The sequence below is a fragment of the Urocitellus parryii genome, chromosome 4 (assembly GCF_045843805.1).
Source record: "Urocitellus parryii isolate mUroPar1 chromosome 4, mUroPar1.hap1, whole genome shotgun sequence".
NCBI lineage: Eukaryota > Metazoa > Chordata > Mammalia > Rodentia > Sciuridae > Urocitellus > Urocitellus parryii.
This window is the reverse complement of record NC_135534.1, coordinates 68,811,533-68,835,765: the sequence shown is the minus strand read 5'-3', so window position 1 is coordinate 68,835,765 and position 24,233 is coordinate 68,811,533. Positions and strand designations below refer to the sequence as shown.

Below are 24,233 nucleotides of genomic sequence, written 5' to 3'. Positions count from 1 at the left end.
TTGGTAAACTGAAAGCAGTTCATTTTACACAGCTGATAATGTTAAGGCAAGATTGATTTTTTTTCTTTCATTTAGCTTTCTTTGTATGTATAAAGAAAATATAGAATGTTTTAAGTATTTTAAGCTCACATATAGAAATCTTTCTCTTTTTTAGGGATGGGTTCGATCAGTCCGATCCCAGAAGGAAGTCTTGTTCCTACATGTAAATGATGGGTCATCTTTGGAAAGCCTTCAGATTGTTGCTGATTCAAACTTTGACAATAGGTAAGTTGTTAAGTTTTGAGTCCTTTGATTTTTTTCTTCTTGTGCTTCCCTAATCCAATATTCACATTGCCCCTTGGACCTATCTTCCTAAACACATCTATGAAAAATAGCTTTGAAGAAAGTCCAAGTACTTGGAGTCAGTATCCTTAGCTCAGGCTTCTCCTTCTCTAACATCTTCACCTGCCTGTATCCCCTGCCTCTACTTTCCATCAGTTTTCCTTCTCTTCTTGCAGTTCCTCTAAGCTGTTCTGCTCCTTTTTACATTCAGGCTTCTAGTCTTGTTGCCACTTCTGCCTAATAAACTTCTTCTTCCCTGTCTTTCCAATCCAGTTTAGCCATCATCATATGTTCCCACCCCTTGACTGTGGTAGGTGACTCTCCTCTTTGGTCCCATGCATTCTGTGCCCAGCTCTGTCCTGAAATGTATTGTATCAGATGGTAATCAACTGAATTATTATTGGATTGCTTCTTTGACTAAGAACTCCTTGAAATTATGAATGGTATTTCATTCGTTTTTGTGTTCTCGGCTTCTGGCACAGTGCTGACAAAGTTACCAATTATTGTTTGTTAGATAAATTGAAGAAATTTATATGATTTTGTTGTCGGATGTTAAAACCAACACAATTTTTTTTCCCCTAGTACTGGGGCCCACTACCACTGAGCTGAATCCCTGACCTTTTTTTTTTTTTTTTTTTTTTTTTTTTTGATACTAGGGATTGGACCCAGGGGAGCTTTACCACTGAGCTACATCCCCAGTCCTTTTTATTTTTTATTGTGAGACAGTGAGTTGCTGAGGGTCTCACTAAGTTTCTGAGACTGGCCTTGAACTTGTGATCCTCCTGCCTTAACCTCCTGAATCACTGGAATTATAGGCATGTACCACTGCACCTGGCTTATTCCAAACCCTTTTTATTTATTTATTTTTATTTTGAGGTGAGGTCTAGCTAAGTTGCCTTGGCTGGCCTTGAATTTACACTCTTCCTGCATCAGCTTCCCCAATAGCTTGGATTACAGGCATGTATCATAGTGCCAACAAAACTAATACCATTTGCATGTTAGGGTATAAGTTATGAAGAATAGAATATTATACTAATTTGTTAAAATAAGAGTGCTTTGGTATTCCAAACATGGTTAGGATTAATTCCACATATTGAATAGGCTCATGGGTCTGAGACAATAAAATTGTTCTGATGTGAAAAGTTTGTAATTTTTCTGATAACATCTATCAGTATGGCAATTAAATGGGTATGTCTAATAGTATCTAAATTTTAGAGATTCTGGAGGATGACTACCCACCTCTTTGAGATATTCTCAATGGCCCCCAGGAGAAAATTCATCATATCAATTAGTGCATATGTGAAGTCAGAGCGTCTTAAAACACTTTCAGGTTTGGTGAAAGATTTATCAGGTTTTCTCTCCTTGATGTAATGGTGGACAATCTTAGTTATACAAATTATATATGAATACATTTTAAAAGGAAACAGTGATTTTGCTGAGAAAGAAATCGGAAAAACCATTTCATTCACGATGACCTTAAAAGATAAAATACTTGGGAATTGATCTAACCAAGGAGATGGAAGATCTCTACAATGAAAACTATAGAACACTGAAGAAAGAAATTGAAGATGACCTTAGAAGATGGAAAGACCTCTCTAGGTGGAGTAGAAGACCAAGATTGAGAAGGAGGAAGGAGGGATGGGAAAGGGGCGGAAATGCAGAATGATTTAACAAAATCACGTATGTGCATATATAAATGTACCATAGGGAATTTGGTCTCTCTCTGTGTGTGGAAAGCACTAGTCAAGGATGGATAATAGATGAGCAAGGGGAAGATTTTAAAAAATAAATTTTAAAATATTAAATGTAGCCAGCAAACAAAACTGGGGAATTTCCTGATAAATTTAGTTTGATACAGTTTATTGTATTTATTGTATTATATTTTAATACAGTTTATTAAGGTTTTAATTTATTTTTAAATACAGTTTATCACAGCTTTTATAAGCATGCCCAGTCATCCACAATGCAGAGCCATATCAGAGCTTTTATCATATTTATTGTAATTATGAAATGTTAGAACTGGAATAGATACATAATCACTTAGTTCACCTTCCTTCTTAATAGATAATTCTTAAAACAAATGAGTGTTCATCACTTTCTCTAAGAGTCATACAATAAATTTGTGGATAAACTTGCACTAGAACATAGACTACTATCCTGAAGGTAGTCTGTGTGCTCAAGACCATCAGCTGGGTAAATTAAAGTAAATAAATTGATTAATTTAAAAAAATACATTGTAAAAAAAGTACATGTACTTTTAATTGTCTTAGAAATAGTCTCACGTAAGTTTTACCTGGCTTTCCCAAGGATAACATGTTGCTATAGTATGTTCTCAAAACCAGGGAATTATCAACAGAACTACAGACCTGATTTGGATTTCATCAGACCTTACATGTAATCTATAATATGTTAAAAAGCGTTTTGACCAACTTATATTTGATACAGATAATTATATAACTTCTTAATTCTAAATAGCTATATATAAATCCTCAATTTCTTTATTCCCATTTAAAAATGTATGGAATTCATTTTTAAGATTTAGGTATACCACAGAGCATCCATAAACTTTGAAGATTCTTTAACTCACTTGAAGGTAAATACTCTATCATTAATGTTCTAATAGCAAGATTTATATTAAGACAAAAGTTATACTTAATAGCAAGATTTTTATTAAAAGAAAAGTTATATATAATAATATCTTGATTTCTTTGTTATTATAGAGAATTGACTTTTGGGAGTTCTGTAGAAGTCCTTGGACAGCTGGTACAAAGCCCTTCCAAAAGGCAAAATGTGGAACTGAAGGCAGAAAAAATTGAAGTTATTGGAAATTGTGATGCCAAGGTATGCTTTTGTTCAGGCTATTTAGGCTTAATTTAAAATAATAACAATCTGTTTTAAGTGGGATTATTGGAAAGATGGTACTTAGAACATTTTTCAGTTATGCTTCCCTGATAATTGAAACAGGGCATAGATCCTGTAGAGATAGTAGTAAAAGTATTACAAAGATGACTTAGTCTTATGAGAGAGAGCTGAGCATTAATCTGTGCATCTTTAGTGCCTGACACAGTTGAACCTCACAGCTTTTATAAGCATGTCTAGTCATCCACAATGCTGGATGTAGCCCATACAAGGGCTAAGAAGTCCAGTTCTTCAGTGGCATTTTAAAAGGAAACAGTGATTTTGCTGAGAAACAAATCGGAAAAACCATTTCATTCACAATGACCTTAAAAAATAAAATACTTGGGAATTGATCTAACCAAGGAGATGGAAGATCTCTACAATGAAAACTATAGAACACTGAAGAAAGAAATTGAAGATGACCTTAGAAGATGGAAAGATCTCTCTAGGTGGAGTAGAAGACCAAGATTGAGAAGGAGGGAGGAGGGATGGGAAAGGGGAGGAAATGTTCAAATGTTACTATTGTCTACCATATTGGTCAGCATAAGTAGAGAACATCCTGATAGTGCTGACCTGGAATGTTGTAGTGCTTGGGCTGAACAGACAAGAAATTCTATATTAATGCATGTTTATACTTGTTTTTGAAGACTCTGTTAGTATGTATATAAGCCTGGTAAAGAGGTTAGAGGGAATAAAATAAAAAGTCATCAATCCAGTTCTTTAAATTTACAAAGATGGAGAAAATAAGGCCCACCCTGGTAAAATTGGTAGCACATCTGAAATTTATATTCTAGCCATTTGACTCCTCCTGTCTTTGCCATAATTACCTTCAAATGTTTAATGTGCAAAAAATGAGAAATTTTAAGAAAATTGCATCATTTAAATTCATTTTGGTATTTTAGAATAATAGGAAAAATGAAATGTAAGGAAGTAAGAAAGAAAATAGACTAATTTTCTTTTAAAATGTCCTTCTGAATTATTTTCCAAGAAATTACAATTGAAAAATTGTGAAATAATTTAGAAATTGAGAGGAATAGAAAAGGTAAATATTTTTGCTTTTGCTTTCTTAGAAGGATCTATGATTATTAAAAATTTACTCTGTGTTTTATTGTTCTTGAATTATTCTCCCTTGGCTTCTGTTGCTGTTGTTACCTTCTCTTTGCCTTGTTTTTCTTTCTTTTTTTCAAGTCACCAACTGTTTTATTAAGCAATTATTAGGACCAGAAATCTATAGCCATTAATTACATTACTAAGGCTGTTTTTTAGCTGTTTTTCTTTGCATATGAGAATTTATACTTGAAAAAATATAGACTTTATTGAATAAGATGTTTCTGAATTGTAAAAGTATTTTTTATGCATCGTATACAAATGAGTTTATTTTAAACATAAATAAAATTGACAATAGTTTATGTTTCTAGTCAGATGCATTTGTGGAAAGGAATTATAATTCATCCAGAAAATTATTTAGGAGTTCTCCATTAGTATCTAGTTTAAATAATGAGATAAGACATTTTGTTTATGTATAAATTTAATTTCAGAGCCTTATTAAGTACTTTCTATCCCAAAGACACTTTTAAGTAAACTTTTATAGGCAAAGAAACTCCATGATATTGTCAGATTTTTCTTTATCAAATTTTTTACATATGAATACCAAACTTTTATTTTAGCAAATAAAGTTTAATGATTTAATGGCTTCTCTCAGTCTATAATGTTCACAAAGTAAAACTTTTAGGCAGGGTATAATTTTGTAAACTCTTTACCTGGAAATAACTTAAAATTTTATGGCACTAAGCTAAATTTCTTTCAATAAACAAAGATTAATAATATATTTAACCACTTGGGAACACCTAGTTATCAATACAATTCAGATCTAGATAGGATAGTTTCCTTTTGAGGTAATCATATTTCTAAATTTCTGATTTGTTGTTTGCAAATCTCACTATCACAGGTTAAGCAAAGCTTATCAGAATGATAAATGATGAAATCCAAATCAGGTCTGTAGTTCTGTATCACCTATTAGATACAGATATTTCCATGTTAGGGTTTCACTGGCATAACTGTATTTTTTATGTAAACTAAACCAGTCTTTTTAAGGAACTATCTATACAAAATAATCAAGGGTATGAAACAACCTCCAAGGAAACAAACTTTGGGTTCTTACAATTGCATGATGAGGAAAAAAATTGAGAAATGAACATTTTAAAATAACATGGACTACAATTAGTACTTTATGCTTTCCTCTAGGACTTCAAATGGAGATTATTCATAAAATAAAAATCAGACTTTTATAAACACTAAAATCTGTCATATAGATTGGTAACAACTAAGCTTTTTTCTTATTCTCTCATTATAAATAATGAATCAATAATTTTCTTCCTATTCTGAAAACCAAGACAATGCAGTTGATTTTAGATTTAGCATTTATGTTTTTTAAGAATCACTCAAACATATACAACACTAATACTTTCAGAGACTCATAGGAATATGAAAAAAAATTTTTTTAAATTATCGCAGTTTTTACCTTTAGAGAGTTCTAAGACTTAAAAAGATGGTTTTCTTTTTCATCAATATAATAATAATGTATAGAAAAAAAGATGAGAGATTTTTGTTAGGCAAGCAAATAATTGTGCTTCAGACTGGAATCACTTTTGAATATGTTGTTTTTCCTCTAATTACAATCAGCAAGAAGGCAGTTTTGTGAACTAAAATATCATCCCCGTACTTTCAGACAATTCTTTTTTGTATGATGAAGCCTAAGCAATCCCCCTATAGACACAGCTCTTTGGAGCAGTTGAAATCTCTCTTTCACCACTCTTCTTCTGTAGACACAGTGAAATCAGATGCAGAAGTCTATATCCCAGGGGAAGGGAATTCATGAATGGAGAGGCATACATCTCCTCTAAAGGCAGTTGTATCTGTGCAGTTTTCTTCTCAGGGCCAAATTAGCTGGTGTCTATCTGTTAATAAGGAGACTCGTCATAAAAATTAAAAACACAAAATAATTTGTTGAAATCTCATTTTCCTGCCACATGCAAGTGGAGCAGTTGCTCTTAAAGTAAACAAAGCAATCTGTAAATAGTCTCTGCAATCTGTGTTTCTGTCCTCACATTCTAATGACAAATCTCAGAGAACTGCCAGCTTCATTTTCCAGAAAGGTTAATGATCACAGCAGACACGGTTACGGTACACTGTGCTGTGGTCAGAGGCTCTTTCCTCCTTCCCTTCTTCAGTTCAGCATCATTTAAAGTATTTAGGCTTTAGGGATTCTGAACCCCCAACAATCCCAGATATATTCTTGTGGCTATATTTTCTTCTTGGCAAGCATGGTACTTGTTTCTGCATACTATAAAAATCAGTGTGTGCATCAGACCTAAAAAGACGAGACTAAAGCAGTGTGCATGTGTAGCTCTTATTCAGCTTTTGTATTATCTTTCTTTTGAGTCTTTGGTTTCTGTCTGAAAGGATATGACTTTTTAATCTTGTAATATAAGTGTGGACATGGAGAAATATTTCAGGTTGGAGCCTTAAGTTCCTTTAAACTTTTTTTGTAGATTTTTAGTACTCTGCTAAATGAAAGATAGCTGTTGACTGTTCCTCATGTTCTTAGACCCAGTGACATGTTGATAAACAGTAATAAATTGGCACTAGCTGATATGATTGTGGGTTTTCAAGACATTTGTGTGATTTTAAGATTGAACCCCAGCTGTGTGCATACAGTGGTAGAAAACGTAGTCTTTAATATCTACAATATTCTGAACTACTTTGTGCCAAACAGTGGATTGTTTTGCATAATTATATGCTTAACCTCTCTATTTGTAAGAAGTCACAGACAGCTAGTGGATAGAAACTTGGTAAATAATAGATAAGCCTCAGTGATATTAATTAATTTAGCTAATAAATACTAAAGCTGGCTTCAAACCCACATCTCTCTGAATCCATCCCACCATTCTTCTACCTGGTAAAAATTATGTGGGCTATATAATCTGTTATATTAAGAAATAAAGGAGGAAAGCATCTTATTTTCTCTGAAGCGCTACTATTTAGGAAATGCTCTGGAAACTGGTTTTATAAAACAGGTTTTTTTTGTTTGTTTTTTTAGCTTCTAATTTTTTCCTTATTTATTGGCAGGCATTCCCTATCAAATATAAAGAGAAGCATCCTCTGGAGTACATGAGACAATATCCTCACCTTAGGTGTAGGACTAACGCTCTGGGTTCTATATTGAGGGTTCGCAGTGAAGCCACAGCTGCTATTCATTCCTTTTTTAAGGTAAGGTACCCTACTTCCAGGTATTCTGTCTTGTGAAGAGGTTGGATAATTGTAACATTGGAACATTTTCCTGAAAGTTCTGTTAGTTGTTTGTTCCAAGTACCTTTATTTATTTGGTTCAGGATCAAATGTCACAGGTGTACATATATAGTTTAAGAGCTTATTAAGGAATAAATACTGTAAATATTTAAAGTATATAATCTGATAAATTATGAACCTATGAAATCTTCACCACAACTGAGATGATGAGCATATCCATGACCTTGAAAGTTTATGTGTCTGTAACATCTTTATTTTATCTTCATTTTCAAATGATACTTTTTCTGGATACAGAATTCTACATTGACAGGTTTTTTTCTTTAAGTACTTCAAGGTTGCCATGATACTGTCTTCTCATTTGCATTACTTCCAATGAGAAATCTGATGTCATACTTATCTTTAATCCTCTATGCACACCTTGTCTTTTTTTCTTTGGCTGACTTTAAGATTTTTTCTTTATCATTGATGTTTTAGTCGGCTTTTTTTTGCTACTGTGACTAAAAGACCTTACAAGAATAATTTTAGAGGAGGAAAAGTTTACTTGGGGTTCACAGTTTCACAGGTCTTGGTCCATAGATGGCCAACTCCATTGCTCTTTGCCAGAGGTGAGGCAGAACATCATGGTAGAGGGTGTGGCAGAAGAAGGCAGTTCAGAACAGGACAATCAGGAAGCGAAGAGACCTTTACTTGTCAGAGAAAATATATGCCCCAAAGGCTGTATATGTGACCAGTGACCTGTCTTCTCCAGCCACCACCCTACCTGTCTATAGTTACTACCCTATTAATCCACCTAAATGGGTAATGCACTGATTCCGTTAAGCCTTTCATAGCCTGATCTAAACTTCTTTGCATTGTCTCACATGTGAGTTTTTGGCGGACACCTCATATCTAAACCATAACAACTGTTTGTGGTGTTTTTTTTTTTTTATCAATTTGTGATGTGTCTTGATGCAGTTTTCTTTGTTTTTCATTTAGGGTTTATTGAATTTCCTGGATCCTAAGTTTATCATCTTCATGAAGTTTTTTTTCTTTTTTTCTTTTTCTTTTTTTAGCAGTATTGGTACAAATATTTTTCTGTTACTTTCCTCTTTTAGGAACTGAAATTATCCATATATTAGTGCATTGATGCTGTCCATAGCCCACTGATGTACTTTTCTTTTTTTAAAATCCTTTTTTCCTGTGTTTATTTCTTTTGGATGTTTTCCCTCCCTTTTTGATGGTTTCTATTGGTTTTTCTTTATGCTTACTAATCTTTTTTCCTATCCAGTGTATTTTTTCATCTGAAACATTATACATTTCATATTTATTTTTATTTATTTATTTTTAAATATTTATTTTTTAGTTGTAGTTGGACACAATATCTTTATTTCACTTATTTATTTTTTTGTGGTGCTGAGGATCGAACCCAGGTCTCTCTACCACTGAGCCACAACCCCAGCCCCTACATTTCATATTTAGAATTCACTTTGGGCTTTTTTATTATTATTATTCCTTTTGTGTCTACTTAACTTTTTGAGCATATGGAATACAGTTTTAATTTGAAAACCGTTTTTATGTCCTTTTAATTTTAACATGTCAACTATGGGTCAGTTTTGATTGATGGATGGATTAGTTTCATAGCTTATATTTTCCTGTCTTTTTGCATATCTGCTGATTAATGCCAGACATAGTGAATTTTACTTTGGGTGCTGAATATTTATAAAGGTTCTTGAGCTTTGTTCTGGTATGCAGTTGTTAGTTGAAAACTGTTGATCCTTTTGGGTCTGCTTCTATTTTTTGTTTAGAAGGTTTGGAACAGTGTTTAGTCTAGTACTAAGTATTTCCTGCTACAAAATACTATACCTAATACCTTATGAACTGAGTTTTTCTAATCTGGCTTGTGAGACCATCCAGCCAGCATGTAAACACTGTGTGCTGTTCCCTCTTAATTTTTTCAGTTCCTTCCCCAGTTTTGGATAGTTTCCTCCATGTAGGCACTCATCAGTTCTCTACCTAATACTCCTGGGTGACCCTCTGCAGATCTCTGGAGTTCTCTGTCCAGTTCTCTCTTCTTTGATACTATGTCCCATGAACTTCAGCCACATTGGTCTCAACTGTCTCTCCTCGAATTAGGGAGTCTTCTGGGCTTTACCTTATCACTGTCTCCCTATGCTGTGACCTGAAAGAGCTCAGTATCATAAGCTGGCTGACTGGTAGGGCTCAACATTCACTTCCCATCCCTCAGAGATCAGTATCTTTTTTTTTTTTTTAATATTTATTTTTTTAGTTGTACACAATACCTTTATTTTGTTTATTTTTATGTGGTGCTGAGGATAGAACCCAGGGCCTCACATGTGCTAGGCAAGTGCTCTACCACTGAGCCACAACCCCAGCCCCAAATCAATATCTTTTATTGTCTTATATCCAGTATCGTGAAAATCATTGTTTCATCTGGGTTGCCTTTTATTTTTATTGTTTTTTTTTTTTTTTGCTTTATGATTGTTTCAAGTGGGAAAGTGATTCAATTCCTGTTTCTCCATCTTGGTCATAGATATGTATTATGTGAATAGTAAGCATTAATTTTAGGGTTGTTGGTGTTACTCAAGTGGGTTGCTGTAATGAATAAAGACATTTTGTCTCATCTCTGCTGTTTAACCATTTCTCTCCACCTAGGAAAGCCATAGGGGAATGTGGTCAACAAATTGTTGAGTTGAAGGGCCCCTCCTCTCATGTCAGTGGGAAGGCACCAAAAGGCCAGGATGATATCACAGAGAATACTCAGTGTTATTTCATGTGGTTTTGGAACTTGGCCCTTGCTCCTTCTTTAGATTCAACTAATTTCCCCTGGTTGCTTACCAACGTAAGCTTCCCCTGAACTATATCCAAATTCATGCAGTCCCAGTCCAGCTGTAGCTCACCAAGAGAGTTCATGCTCTTTAAAAAGCTCCATTAGCTGGGCACAGTGGTGCAAGTCTAAGTTTGAGGTCAGCCTTAGCAATTTAACGAGGCCCTAGCAATTTAATGAGACTCTATCTCAAAATCAAGAAATAAAGCTGGCACAGTGGCGCATGCCTGTAATCCCAGCAGTTGGGGAGGCTGAGATGGGAGGATCAAGAGTCCAAAGCCAGCCTCAGCAAGGGCAAGGCGTTAAGCAACTCAGAGAGACCCTGTCTCTAAATAAAATATAACGTAGGGCTGGGGATGGGGCTCAGTGGCTGAGTGCCCCTGAGTTCAATTCCTAGTACCAAAAACAAATACATAAAAGTTAAGAATAAGAAGCTCCATCAGAGTTAATTTCTGTTGAAACTGACAAAGAACACCATGCCTTTAAGGCACCTACTTAAAGAAAAATAAATCACATTATACAATGTTATCCCATTGTAATTTGAAAGGGTCTGTTTACATATGCTCTCAAACTTTCTTATGCAACTTCCATATGGCTTTTCAGTAGTGCTTGAACCACACAAACATAAAATCTGTTCAGATCTAAAAATATAGTGTTTCAACAGTTGATAAAGATTTCAACAGTTGATAAAGTGGACCTGCTTTAATACTAAAACAATTTTATGGATTTTTTTGGCCACAAGGTGGTAGTATTGGCAATCCATTGACAAGTTAGACTTCACCTCCTTCATACATTTCTTTATTACTTGAAGCCTTAACAGATATGCAAATAATTAAATAAGAGGATAAACTAGAAAATGTAAAGTAAGAAAAGTGCTTGAAAATAATTTGAATTTTAACACTATTGGTGATAGTTATAAAGGTAGATACTTTTTGAGTGCTATAAATGCATTTTTTAATTGTCATGCCCTGAAAAATATAATCCTGATGTGTCATTCTATGTTATCCACTTGTATGTGAGACATTTAGGATTGACTTGTTTAAAGTAGTCACTTGTAGCGCTCTTAGGACATATAAAATAATAATTACATATCATCTATTTGGTACAGTTTCTTCTACTTTAAATTCCCTAAAAGATGTTAAGCTTTAAAATGTAAAATTTTCATACATTTCAAATTTATCAATAAAAATTGAGAAATGTAGGAAGAAATAGAAACTTGAGAGGTACTTTAAGTTAGGATGTTTTGAAAATCTAGAGTTATCTTTTGGTTTTAGTATTGAAAATATTTTGTATTTAACTTGGTTTGCTCATAAAATTGACACACATGCCATGTGCTAAAACTTTGCTGTCTATGGTCCTCAAAATGAGTCATTTAGAAGAGCCAAATTTTTCAAATAACTGAAGTTTTTCTCTTTGGGCCCATTTTTTTCTAAGTGTTCCTAGAATGGATTGCATGCTTGCCTGTCTTTTTCAAATGAAGCAGTAAAAGGCTGCTGTGCCTTTTACTGGATGGCAGTCCTTCAGAGTCTGCCATGGAGTGGAGTGGTTTTAAACCCCTGTGTTGGATGGCCTGTGTTTTGGAGTGCCTGTGACTGCTTTTTATGTGTTTTTTGTTTTTTTTTTTTATGGGTTTTTTTGGATTCCTCTTGCTGTTGATTTTTGTTGCGAATGGCATGCTAGTGTCTAGCAATTACTGTCACATTTCTGTTGATGGTGATTAAATAATGATATTTATTTCAGTTAAGTGTAAAGGGAAAATATCCACTAGTTTTCTGAGTGATGTGTATGGGCCTTAGTATGTGAATTTTGTAGTTTTTGGATACTCAGAACCTTCTAAAATACCTGTTTCTAGAATGTGTATCAGATTGTTTCAATCTGGAAGTGGCAGGTGGAGTCTAACAATTGGGTAAAGGATTTACTTCCACTTTTGGCTCCTTTTCTGGCCCTCATACCTCTATTTAGAAACCCCTTTGCTCTGGGGTGGTATAAGTACCTAATACTGGTAGCCTCTCTGGAGCAGATACTAACAGCATTCCTCCTTTCCTTGCTCTTGACTTTCATTTTATCTGTTTTTCCTCCCACTTTCTCTTTTTTGGACTTTGTGTACACTGCTTTATTGTTCTTCCTTTGTATTCTCATGTATAGCTCTTTGGTAATGTTAGAGACTTCAATAAGCTTTGCTAGCAGCATTAAAGCTTAAAAAGCTGTAGTAACCCATTTTGTAAAGGTTTGATGTTAGTTAAGTATTAAAAATGGTTCCTACTCCTGTGTGACTTTTGTTTTGAATCCCGTAATTATTGACCTCAGGTTTACAGTGCTGTTCCTGGTGGCATTTGACCATTTCTAACTTTGATAATTACATTCAGCCATTAAATTTTCTCCTCTCGCTCTACCTCCCCTTCCCCACCCTCATTTCCTTTGAATTTTTCACTTCCTTTCTTTGTTTACTCCACTCATGCTCATAGTTGCTTACATTCATGTAGAATAAATGATTCATGTTCATAATTCTTGGCTCCTAGGAGATAAAAATTTTATGAAGTAATGTTATTGATTGTATATCCATGGTTCTCTATGATGTGCTCTGTGCAGCACTTCTAGGCACATTGCTCTCAGGTTAAGTACATATTTGAATACTTTCTGGGGCTTAATTTATAGCTTGACTATTTAATCAGCCTATATCATAAGTCATTGGCTAAATATAATTATAATATAATTATAAAAGTTCAAATTTGGGAGATCCCTGACAGTGCCTGGAGATGTTATATTCTACTGGTGATAGGCAGAATTTAGCATAGATGTGAGTGTATTGTATTGATTTCAAGGCTAGAATTTTGCATTAAACACATGCTATTCTGGCTTTGTATTACAAATTTATTTTTAGCTACCTTCTACATCTATACTGACTATAACCTTTGCCTTCATACATAGTCACAATGAAAGAAGTGTAGCCTTGAAGTTGATGGGTTATTTCAGTCCTACTAGCAACAGCTTTTGTGGTTTACTAATGGAAATAGTCTCAGTTTTGATGGGAAGAACTGCCGTTGGGCGCCTAGTGATGGATGGACTTGATGCTGCTCAGAATACTCTTCAGGCCAAGGAAGTACACTGTCTGTGCTACATGCAGTGATTGTGCCATCGATCGAATGACAGAGACTTCCCACTAGTCATTTCTGCCTCTCTTGCTATGCATTTCTTTAGTCCCTATTAGCCTTAATTTTTTCTTTTTGATGGTTTATCACAGTTGAGGTTTTATTCCCACATAACTGAACTTCATATTGATTGCTTTGTGTTCCCTGAATAATACGGGCAGCATTACTATGCATTAACCTTGGTTGAGTGTGTGTGTGTGTGCGCACGTGCACACGCGTGCATGTACATGTGTGTTTGTTGAACCAACACCAGTAACTTAGAGAAGTAGAAAATGAGGGAATAGCAATACAGAGCCTGAGCGCGGGGTTACAACCCTGGCTTAGCCACTGACTATTTATGTGGCTTTTGGCAATTTACTAAATCTCTCAGGGACTCAGCTTTCTTATCTTTGAAATAAAGATATTAGAGAACTTAATTTCTAAGTCTGTTCCAAATCTAAAAAATTTTGTGCTTCTGTGCATAGTAAAATACTCAACCATCTTTCAATAGCCTCATATTTGGAAGGTTGGGGGGATTTGATGTGGCATTCTCAGAGTTCCATTTTAATAGTATAACAACACAGTGTATATTCTTGGAATTTTTTCATGTGCAGATATATTGAAAAGAGTGTTTTTTCTTTTCCTTCCAGAACAGTGGTTTTGTGCACATTCATACTCCAATAATTACATCCAATGACTGTGAGGGGGCTGGAGAGCTTTTCCAAGTTGAGGTGAGTTCTATTTCCCATCTTGGAAAAATATTGTTGTTTGATATTTTTCTCCTGAGGGTTTGTTTCAATTTATTTATTTACTTACTTACTTATTTTTGTAGTGCTGGGGATTTTGCATGCAAGGCAAGCACTCTACCAACTGAGCTATATCCCTAACCCCGTTTTAAATTTAATAAGAAGACCATAGGTAGCACCTGAAATTGATTGTAGTAATTCTTAATACATTACAACTGCTCTGACTCCCTATCCTACTAGCCATATTACTAATACTGTGACTAAAAGGAATGAATTTTTAATTTAGTACTTTACTTGCTTTCCTTAAGCCACTGAAATGGTTAATTAGAGAAATTTAGAGATTAATAAGGATTATAAGATATTCTGCAAATTCAACCATCAGTTGATGCTTGAACATAAATCATATTTTTAAAGGTGGATAAAAGGGCTGGAGTTGTGGCTCAGCAGTAGAATGCTCACCTAGCATATATGAGGCACCAGGTTCCATCCTCAGCACCACATATAAATAAATAAGATGAAGGTATTGTGTCCACTTACAGCTAAAAAAAGTATTTAAAAAGATGAATAAAATAGAAAAATTACATTTTCATAAGAAATGATTTGTGTATATACCCCATTAAGGTTTTTAGTTTAATTCTTTGTTTAACAACCATTTTTGGATTTCCTACTATGTGTCAGGTACTGTCAGCCTGCCCTTCTTGCAGGAAAAAAAATTTTTCCAACTTTTCTTATAGTCAGTTGAAAGCCTTTCATTTATTAGTTTTACAGCTGAAAAAGTCATTAGCTAGTCACATACTGATGGACAAAGAGAACTAAATTGATGAGTTGTGCTTTTTGTATTTTATTTATTTGCTGAATTCTTTAACTCTAGTAAATATCAAGGTGGTTCTTTAAACATTCGGTTGATTTTATTAGCTGACAAGATGTGTATATAACTGCTTTCTCAGTTTTAGGGCTTTCTGGCTCTTGATAACCATGCTTTCTCTTTATATTTTTGAACAAAGTTTTCATTGTAAAAAGTTGTCCTGACGTATTGAAGTCATTATTATTAGGAATAGTAATCAAATGTTGTCTTTCTTCATACTTGAAGAAATCTGGATGGTAGTTAACCTTTTGGAAAAAGCAGAATTAAAAAACCTGTTGAATGTTTAAAGTGGAAGTGTTAGCATCTATATATGAGTTCAAAGAAGTTAGCAAATGACAAAATAATAGTGTATTCTAAAAAACATTCTTTTCTAGGTGTTTATTTTCTCTTTGTGAATATTGATGTGAAGAAAAATTACTTAACCTTAAATGCATTTCATGATCCTTTCATCTAAACTATGGAATGTTAAAAAACAGAAAAGCAAAAGTATAATTTCAAGGAGTTTTTACAAATAATAAGGGAATTTTAAAAGAGACCCAAATTAAACAAACTTAAATAATGATAAATTGGGAGATAATTTCTATACTACCAGGAAAATCTAAGTAGATCTGAGTGATTATAGTCTGTGTATTTTGGTTGCTAAACAACCAAAGGAAAGTTACTGCATAAATATGAATAGGAAGAGGAAAAAAATATATTTCTAAAGCTAAATAAATGAAAAATGAAGTTCATATCATTTCAGGGCCAGAGAGAGGAATTTTACATAATGGAATTAGAGTACTAGAAAGACATGCTCTTGAATTCATTGATCCTACTATAGTCAGGGTCTAGATCAGATTTCAGCATCTGTGACTTTTGTGTTATGTATGGCCTGCTATCTTTGTTGCTTTCAGAAGTTCAGATACCAAGACTCACCTTTTGCTCTGCCTTTGTAAGCAGTATTTTTTCTTATTCTCACCTCATACACCTTACACACCTGTGTCCTTACAAGATTCATTCTTAATTTCCTCCTGGCTACTAGTAGAGGCATAGGGGTATGAATGTTGGCAACCACTTTTTAGGAAGTGGGTCTAAAGAAGTGGAACTTTTGTATTTAAATTCTTGAATTCTTACTTCTCTACCAGGTGTGGTGGTGCACAATTGTAATACCAGCTATTTGGAAGGCTGAGGCAGGTTCAAGGCCATTCTGGACAATTTAGCAAGAAGACCCTGTCTCAAAAAGAGCTGGGGACATAGTTCAGTGGTTGAGTGTCCTGGGTTCAATCCCCAGTACCACCCCGCCTCAAAAAAAAAAAAAAAAAATCTTGCTTCATTTAACAGCCTTCTTTTTTCCTGTGACAGCATTGAAGTGTCAGTAATCATTTTTAAGATAAAAATGGCTAATAGAAATTTAGGTTTGAAGGTATCAGAGGTGACCTTAAAACCTTAAAAAGTACAGTAAGAACTTAAACTTCTAATACTCTTATTGAGAACTGAATATATGCCTTATGATTTTTGTTTTCTTTTCCACATTTCCTCATTTATGACTGTGGATATTAAGATTTGGGACCACTGAGTAGATGTAAGAAGTCACATTCAAGGCATTTATTTGTTTTTCAGCAGACATTTGATACCTCTGTGTTCAAGTGCTATGCTAAATGTTATGAGGGATAGAAAGACGTAATTGAGATTCTGGCCTATAAACCTGCTGACTTGGCAGGATTTGATAAAGTAAGGAAAATGCTTTTTTTTTTTTTAATCCTTGATATTATTTATCATGCGTTTATTATTTGTATACTTTTTCCTCTTTGTCTTAAGGTCCTAGCTGAGTTTCCAAAATTATGATTGGTTTTTACAATCCTGAAGCAACTATAGACTGTTCCCAATTTAGGATACTTCAACTTACTGATTTTTTAATGTCATGATGGTACAAAAATGATAGGCATTCAGCAGAAACCATACATTGGTTTTGGTTTTATGGTGCTGGGAATTGAACACTGAGCTACTATTCTCCAGCACAGAAACCATACTTTGAATTTTGAATTTTGATCTTTTTCCCAGGCTGTCAATACTTGATACGAATATTCTCTCATGATGTTGGGCAGCAGCTGCAAGCCACAGTTTCCTGTCAGCCACACGATCTTGGGGATAAACAACGATACTCTACAATGTACTATGTGGCTCAGCTGTGATGTTCAGTGTATTAGGAGCATTGAATACATTTTCAATTTATGGTATCTTCAATTTATGATGGGTTTATCAGAGTGTAATGCCATCAGAAATTCAGACGTATCTGTAATTTGTTTCTGAGAAGATGCAAGAGAATGCAAGAATTAGAGCTGTGGCAGACTAGAAGTTGATGAGGAATAGATGAGACTATATATATTTGAGGTTACAGTGTTACCAATTATAAATGATATGAAATCTATAGCAAAATATTGTCAGGGAGAATTGAGTCGGTCAGAAAAATCTTCAAAATGAACATGTGATTTAACTATATCTTAGGGAAGGTATTCCCAGTAAGGGGAACAATGTGAGAAGAATTGGAAAGTTAAGTTGAGCTGAAGGGGTTTTATTAGACTCTGAGTGAACAGATTTGAAGGTTCATATTGGCAAATTATAGAAAATAAAGGTGGCTAGCTTTAAGAATGAGGTTATGGAGTAGTTTGGGGTTTTTGTTGTTGTTGTTGGTTGGTTGGTTGGTTGTTGTTGTTTAAGGAAAAAAAATGTTTTGAGACATGTTTTACATACTATAACATTTACCCACTTACATATGTACCACTCCCTGGTTTTTAGTATATCCAGAAAGTGGTGCAGCCATTCACCACTTTCTAACTTGAGGGCATTTTCATCACTCTGAAATAAGCCAATGTATTTATTAGCAGTCTCTTCTCATTCTTACTCTCAGCTCTGACCACAATGCTACTTTCTATAGATTTGCCTCTTCTGGAACACCTCATATAAATGGATTCATATGACATATGGTCTTTTGCATCTGACATCTCTGACTTAACACAGTTTTTGAGGTTCATCCATGTTGTATATGTGTCCTTTCTTCATTCCTTTCTATATCAAACTGGTATTTCATTGTGGGGATGTACTATTTTTTTAATCCATTTATCAGTTAATGGACATTTGTGGTGTACTACATTTTACCTGTTATGAGAGTAATACTGCTGAGAACATTTATAAAAAGATTCTATGGATGGAGATAAACATTATCTTGTTTGTTTTGGAAGAAATTTAGGGGTAATATGGTAACTGTGTTCAACATTTTGAAAAATTTCCAAACTATTTTCCAAGGAGGCCATACCATTTTACATTCCCACCAGCAGCATATGAGGGTTCTAATTTCGTTGTATCATTGCTTATGCTTGTTATTTTTTATGTCTTTGATTTATAGTCATCCTAATGAATGCAAAGTGGTATCCCATTGTGGTTTTGATTTGCATTTGCCTAATGACTAAGGGTGTTGAGCATCTTTTCACATTGACCATTTATATATCTTCTTTGGAGAAATATCCAAGTACTTTGCCCATTTTTTAAATTGGATCCTTTGTCTTTTTGTTGTTGATTGAGTCACAGGAATACTTTTATGTATTGAACATACAAGTCTCCCCAACCCTCAGCAGTGTAAAGGCTGTGATGTTGCCCTCAGGCACAGGCTTGATGTGCCCACAATCACCCAGAGATGGCACTTCTTTGGACAGGGTTTCCTTTGGCTGTTTCTTCCCCTGACCACATGTAGTGTGATTGCTCCAATGTTTTAACAGTGTCCTAGAGCATAAACTTTATCTCAAACTGATCCAGTCAATTTCAAACTCCTTTAAGGGAATAGTTTTCAAAATCAGTGTGTGAGATTTATTGTGACCTTGAAAGGGCTTTTCTAGCTCTTCCAGTATGTCTCTGGCACACCGATAGATCTACAGTTTAACCTTTATCTCCAACGGATCTGCCAATCTCTTGATTGCCTTTTACCAAATCACCAGTGTTGGAGAGAACCATTCAGTTAGAGAAGTTTTCCACACTCTTTTGCAAATAAAGTCAGTGCCTTTGAGGAGGGATCCAACCTCTATTTTATGGCCTGATACCCTGCCCAGGCAAAATCTTAGAGCCAGAGCTCTAATGCTAGAAGCATGGACAATGGATGATTCTCTGTGTGACATCTTGATTTAGAAGCTGAATACTCAGTGGAGGGGGTGACAGCAGCCCCAGGTCTCCTGGGTTTCCTCTGCTGACCTGGAAACCATAGCCCATGCATGGTCTGGGGACAGAGCCTTCCACCTGGGATTGGCGTAAACAGAACCTTTGTTCTTGGAGTGGAGTTTCTGTCATGCCATGCTGTGAGGGGATTAGGAGGGAATGGGCTCTGGCTGCAAACAAAGCAGACACCTTAGTCCTTATCAAGTTTTCGTAGATTTTCCTGAATAGATATTTCTTTATTTACTGCATGCTTTTAGGATCATGGCCAGAGAATTTAAATGTCTGTTGTTGTTATTACTGTTCATTTTAAAAAACTTTTACCAGTTTCACAGAGGAATGGGTCTAAGAAGCTTCCCACACAAACATACCAGAAATTAATGGGTCAAAAAAAACTAGTCAGTTTTTGAGCCGGGTGAGGTGGCATACACCTGTTACCCCAGCAACTCTGGAGGCTGAAGCAGGAGGATCACAAGTTCAAAGCCACGCACAGTGAAAGCAAGGCTTTAAGACAAGGCCCTCTCTCTAAATAAAATACAAAAACAGGGTTAGGGATATTGCTTAGTGGTTGAGTTGAGTGCCCCTGAATTCAATCCCCCACCTCCCCACACATGCACACAAAAAGACTAGTCATTTTTTGACTTATTTTTACTACCAGGATCCTCAATTTCCTCACTTACAAAATGTAAATAACACTGTATTTATAGGTTGTAAGGTTTAAGTGGTTGATATGTATGAAAATTTCAAAGAGCTAATTAAAAATAAGGAAAATAGTTTACAAGATCAGGCTGATGTAAACACTAGCATTTCTCCTTTCTAAACGAGTGTGCATTCTAGAAATGATAGTAAGAAGTTACCAGCCCTCAGGAATTTGGGTTGTTGTAAATTTTTTGGAACATATCATGTTTTGGATTCTGCTTGATGTTTTCACTTTTTAATTATTCTAACCCATTTTCTTTTAAACTTTCCCCCACCCCTCCCCTGTACTGGGCCTTACACTCTTAAAAACTTTTTAGATGATATGTAGGCTAACACAAGTCAAGACCTCTTCTGAGAAAAACAAAACAAATAAACCACTTTTTTTCAGCTAACATTAAACTCTTTATCTCCAACTCCTGTTGTACTCTTGTATTCAGTCACAGTGGCCTGTTTTAAGATTCCATTGTTTTTCAAAATGTTTCTTATTCATCACTTTGTTTCCCCGTCTAGATTTTATATATGCTTCTTTGGGGGAAAAGCTGAGTACTTCCTAGAACATATAAGTACTTATTGATTGATATCTCCCCCACCCCACCCATGTGTCTGGCCTTGAACTTGGAATCCTCCTGCCTCAGCCTCCCAAATCACTGGGATCACACACGTGTGCCACTGTGCTGAGCTAATTAATAATTTCTAAAGACTATTTTAGTTTTGCAGAACTTTCAACTTTAAGATTAGTCATTTTCAATCCTGTTGAGATGTCTGTTTCTACTAAAGAGGTTCAGATTCTACATGTGAAAAATGCATACCCCTTGAACATGTTGAGGAAGATAGACTCTCAATTACATTAACCCTGGGGAATGGGGTCTACTCTTTTACATTCTTTGAATTTTTTATCCTATTCATATATTACTTTTAAAAAAGATAATGTATGTATAAGGTACACAATTCAAAAGTGAGAAAAAAAGCACAAAGTGAAATGTCAGATTCCTCTCTTCCCAATTCCCAGCTGTCCTGTTCCTCCTGTAAGTAATCATTGTTAATCATTTCTTATTTAGTCATCCAGATATATTGTTTGCTTACACAAAGATATACAAATCTTTTCATATATTTATTTATTACATATATGGTAGCTTACTAATTACAATGCTCTAGGCCTTCCTTTTTTTATTTATCAGTAATTCCTATTGCTCCTTCCAAAGGTGTGTTTTGTTCCAATGTATCAAGACATGTGTTTTAATGCATTGACTATATTCTTTTACTCATGGAATTTTGTTTCCATTCTTTCAATATTATCAGTAATGCTGCATTGAATATTATTATATATACTCAATTTGCACATGAGTAAATATAGTTATAGGGTTCTAAAAGTAATTACTCAGAAGAGATATGTATTTTATATTTTGATTGACAATTTGTTCTTTATAGAGGTTGTACTAGTTTTTATTACTGCCAGTAATACATTAAGGGGTTATTTATATGAATCAGCTTTCAGAGTATGTTACCAGTTTTTTAAATTTTTCTCAATTTTAATTTGATATGTTACTTTTTAATTTTATTTATTTATTTATTTTTGTGGTGTTGGGGCTTGAACCCAGGGCATTCTGCATGCACCGCAAGTGTTCTACTACCTGAGCTATATCCCCAGCCCTATTACTTTTTAATTTTAAAAAATTTAATTAAAAGAGGAAAAGAAAATACCACACTGGATTCAGAGAAGCAAGGTTGTTTTCTAGGACACTGACAAAAGAACTGATTCAAGAAGCTATTGTGCTCCTGACCATGTTGTGTTTTTGCCACTTCCTCTGTGAAGTGAGAATCTTGTGATTTAACACCACTGCTAAAAGAGAAAAAAGTCTCAGATTGTGAACTGATGGAGCCTGGGGCTACTTCTTTCCAAAGACTGAACTATTTCTTCCATTCCACATATTCACCAAGTGGAGTACATTCTTAAAATGATTCAGCCACACAACTGGACTAAAATTATAGGATTGATTCATCCTATAAATATTTGTTAAGCCTCCTTTTTTTTTTTTTTGTAAAAAGTACTTTGCTAATGCTCTTTGATTTACAAAGTTATTTCCATTTTCCCTCTCAACAATGTGAATTTATATTTTTAAGAGAAAAACAAGATCCTACTATAGTAAATGCCACCCAAAAAATGTGAATGTGAAAGCTAGCCATATTAAAACCAAACTGTGAGCATTACAAGGATATATTTTAAGTCAAATCCTTATAAATATAAAAAGATACTATGAAATCTGAATCTATTTATCCTTGGGTTCATAATTTTAAAGTACTTCTTATTTTATTTAGACACCAGCATTTAACCTGAGAATAGATCTAAGCTAATATCAATATCCAGCATTGGTATAGTATGTTATTAAGTCAAGTAATACTTGCATATAATTTTACTATCATTTGTGTTGCTTCACTCATGTGTATGTATATTATACATATCATATATAATATGTAATAATATATAACGTGTATGTGTGTATGTGTGTATGTGTGTGTACCACTAAACAGAAGGAACTTATTAGCTGTAATAACTCAAGGAGAAAAAAGAAAGAAAAGTAACATTTACCAAATACCAAATATGTTTTAGGTACCATGTCAAGTTCCTTTATTTTACAGATAGATAGTATGTGATCTCTGCAGCAAACCTTTGAAGTAGGAATTATTTGTCCTTCAGTGGGGCAGAAACAATATGTTTTCCTTGTACATCATACCTAGTATACTGGTAGGTGCTATAGGTGCTCCATAAATATTCATTGATGGATTATCATTGTTGTTTTAGATGAGGAAACAAGGTTCAGAAAAACTTGTCAAAAGCCATGCAGTAAAGGGCACAACTGTATTTTAAACAAAGTCTATTGTCTGTAGAGTAAATAGATAACAGACAACTCTGAAGAATGAGTGCCTCACTGAAATAAAGCTTCCTTGCTCTTTCTTTTGGGTCACTCTTTACACATAGCCTTTTATATTCCCAAGGGAGAAAAGATAACATTTACTCAGCCTACTGACAGCAGCCACCGCTGTACAGTACTGCTTTTGTTTGGTTTGGTTTTTGTTTTGTTTTGCACAAGTAACCTATTATTAATGCTTAATTCATTTGTATTAAATATTGTAGATCTCTCAAATAATGCAAACTGTGTAGACAGTTTAGAGTACATACCTATACCAGTATTGAACTTAAGAACAGGGATATTATTAGTACCTTTGATCCCCCACTTCCCCATTCCATCTCTCTTCTCCCACTATCTTGAATTTTGTGTTTATTTTCCCATGCTTTTTCTTATTTTAAAAAGTTTTAACACATGAATGTACTCCTAGGCTAAATATTTAGTTTTGCACATTTTTTAGTTCATACAAATGGAATCATAGCTTTTGTGGTGAGGTTCCCCCCCCTCTCAGTACTATGTTCTAATTAAATCAGAATCTCTGGAAATAAGACTTAAGCATTAGATTCTGGGTGATTTCAGTATACCTTCCATGGTGTACACAGGGTGGGGGAAGTGCATGTTCTTAACTTCAGCTTTACTAATAAATAAATCCAAATTTTCACTGGAAGGGAAGAAAGAATTTAAACTCCCACCAGTAGGGTATGCTGTTCCACATCCTTGCCAACATCTGCTATTTTCAAAGTCTTTTAAATTTGCTAATCTCATGGGTAGAAAAAGGAACCTTAGTGTGGTTTTAATCTGCTTTTCTTGGATAACTATTGAGATTATGAATCTTTTCTTATGAATATTGGCCATTCATTTCCTCTTCTGTAATATTTTCTGTTGGGTTGTCTTTTCATAGAGATTTGTTTTCACATTCTGGATATTACTAATCTGTTGTTGATGGTGTTATGGCAGATGTCTTCTCTGAGTTTGTGCCTTGCCTTTTTCTCTATACTATCATTTAATGAAAAGAGTTCTAATTTTAAATGTAATCAAGTTTTAGTCTTTTATGGTTTGTACTTTGTTTAAGAAAACCTTTCTACATTACTTCCTAAAGTTTTGTAGTTTGTACATTGAATACATAGGTTTTCCAGTTTACCTAGAATTGAGTTTTGGATATTATAAGTCTAATTTTTTTTAAATGGATAACTAATTATTTCAGTACCATTTATTGAATAGTTCACTTCTATCTGGTGATTGGAATGGCCAGCTGTATCACAAATCAAAATTCCACTTATGAAATATGTCTATTTCTGTATGCTCTGTTCTGTTCCATTGGCTTATTGGAATATCCCTATGCCATTAGCTTACTGTCTT

The 24,233-nt window shown here is 34.4% G+C and overlaps 1 protein-coding gene and 1 pseudogene across 3 annotated transcripts in view; one reads left to right on the top strand and one right to left on the bottom strand.

The window, feature by feature from the left end:
• Positions 1–24,233, top strand: part of Nars2 (asparaginyl-tRNA synthetase 2, mitochondrial) — a 148,287-nt gene that overhangs the window by 3,550 nt on the left and 120,504 nt on the right. For 2 of the 3 annotated variants that reach the window (XM_077797640.1, XM_026387292.2), the window contains exons 2-5: positions 155–264; positions 3,042–3,162; positions 7,348–7,488; positions 14,130–14,210. In XM_077797640.1, the coding sequence (XP_077653766.1) occupies positions 155–264; positions 3,042–3,162; positions 7,348–7,488; positions 14,130–14,210 (453 nt within the window). Of the gene's footprint in view, positions 1–154; positions 265–3,041; positions 3,163–7,347; positions 7,489–14,129; positions 14,211–24,233 lie in introns of those variants that run through there. The other variant, XM_026387293.2, reaches the window with a different exon arrangement.
• LOC113181660 (apelin receptor early endogenous ligand pseudogene) lies at positions 6,056–6,237 on the bottom strand (annotated as a pseudogene).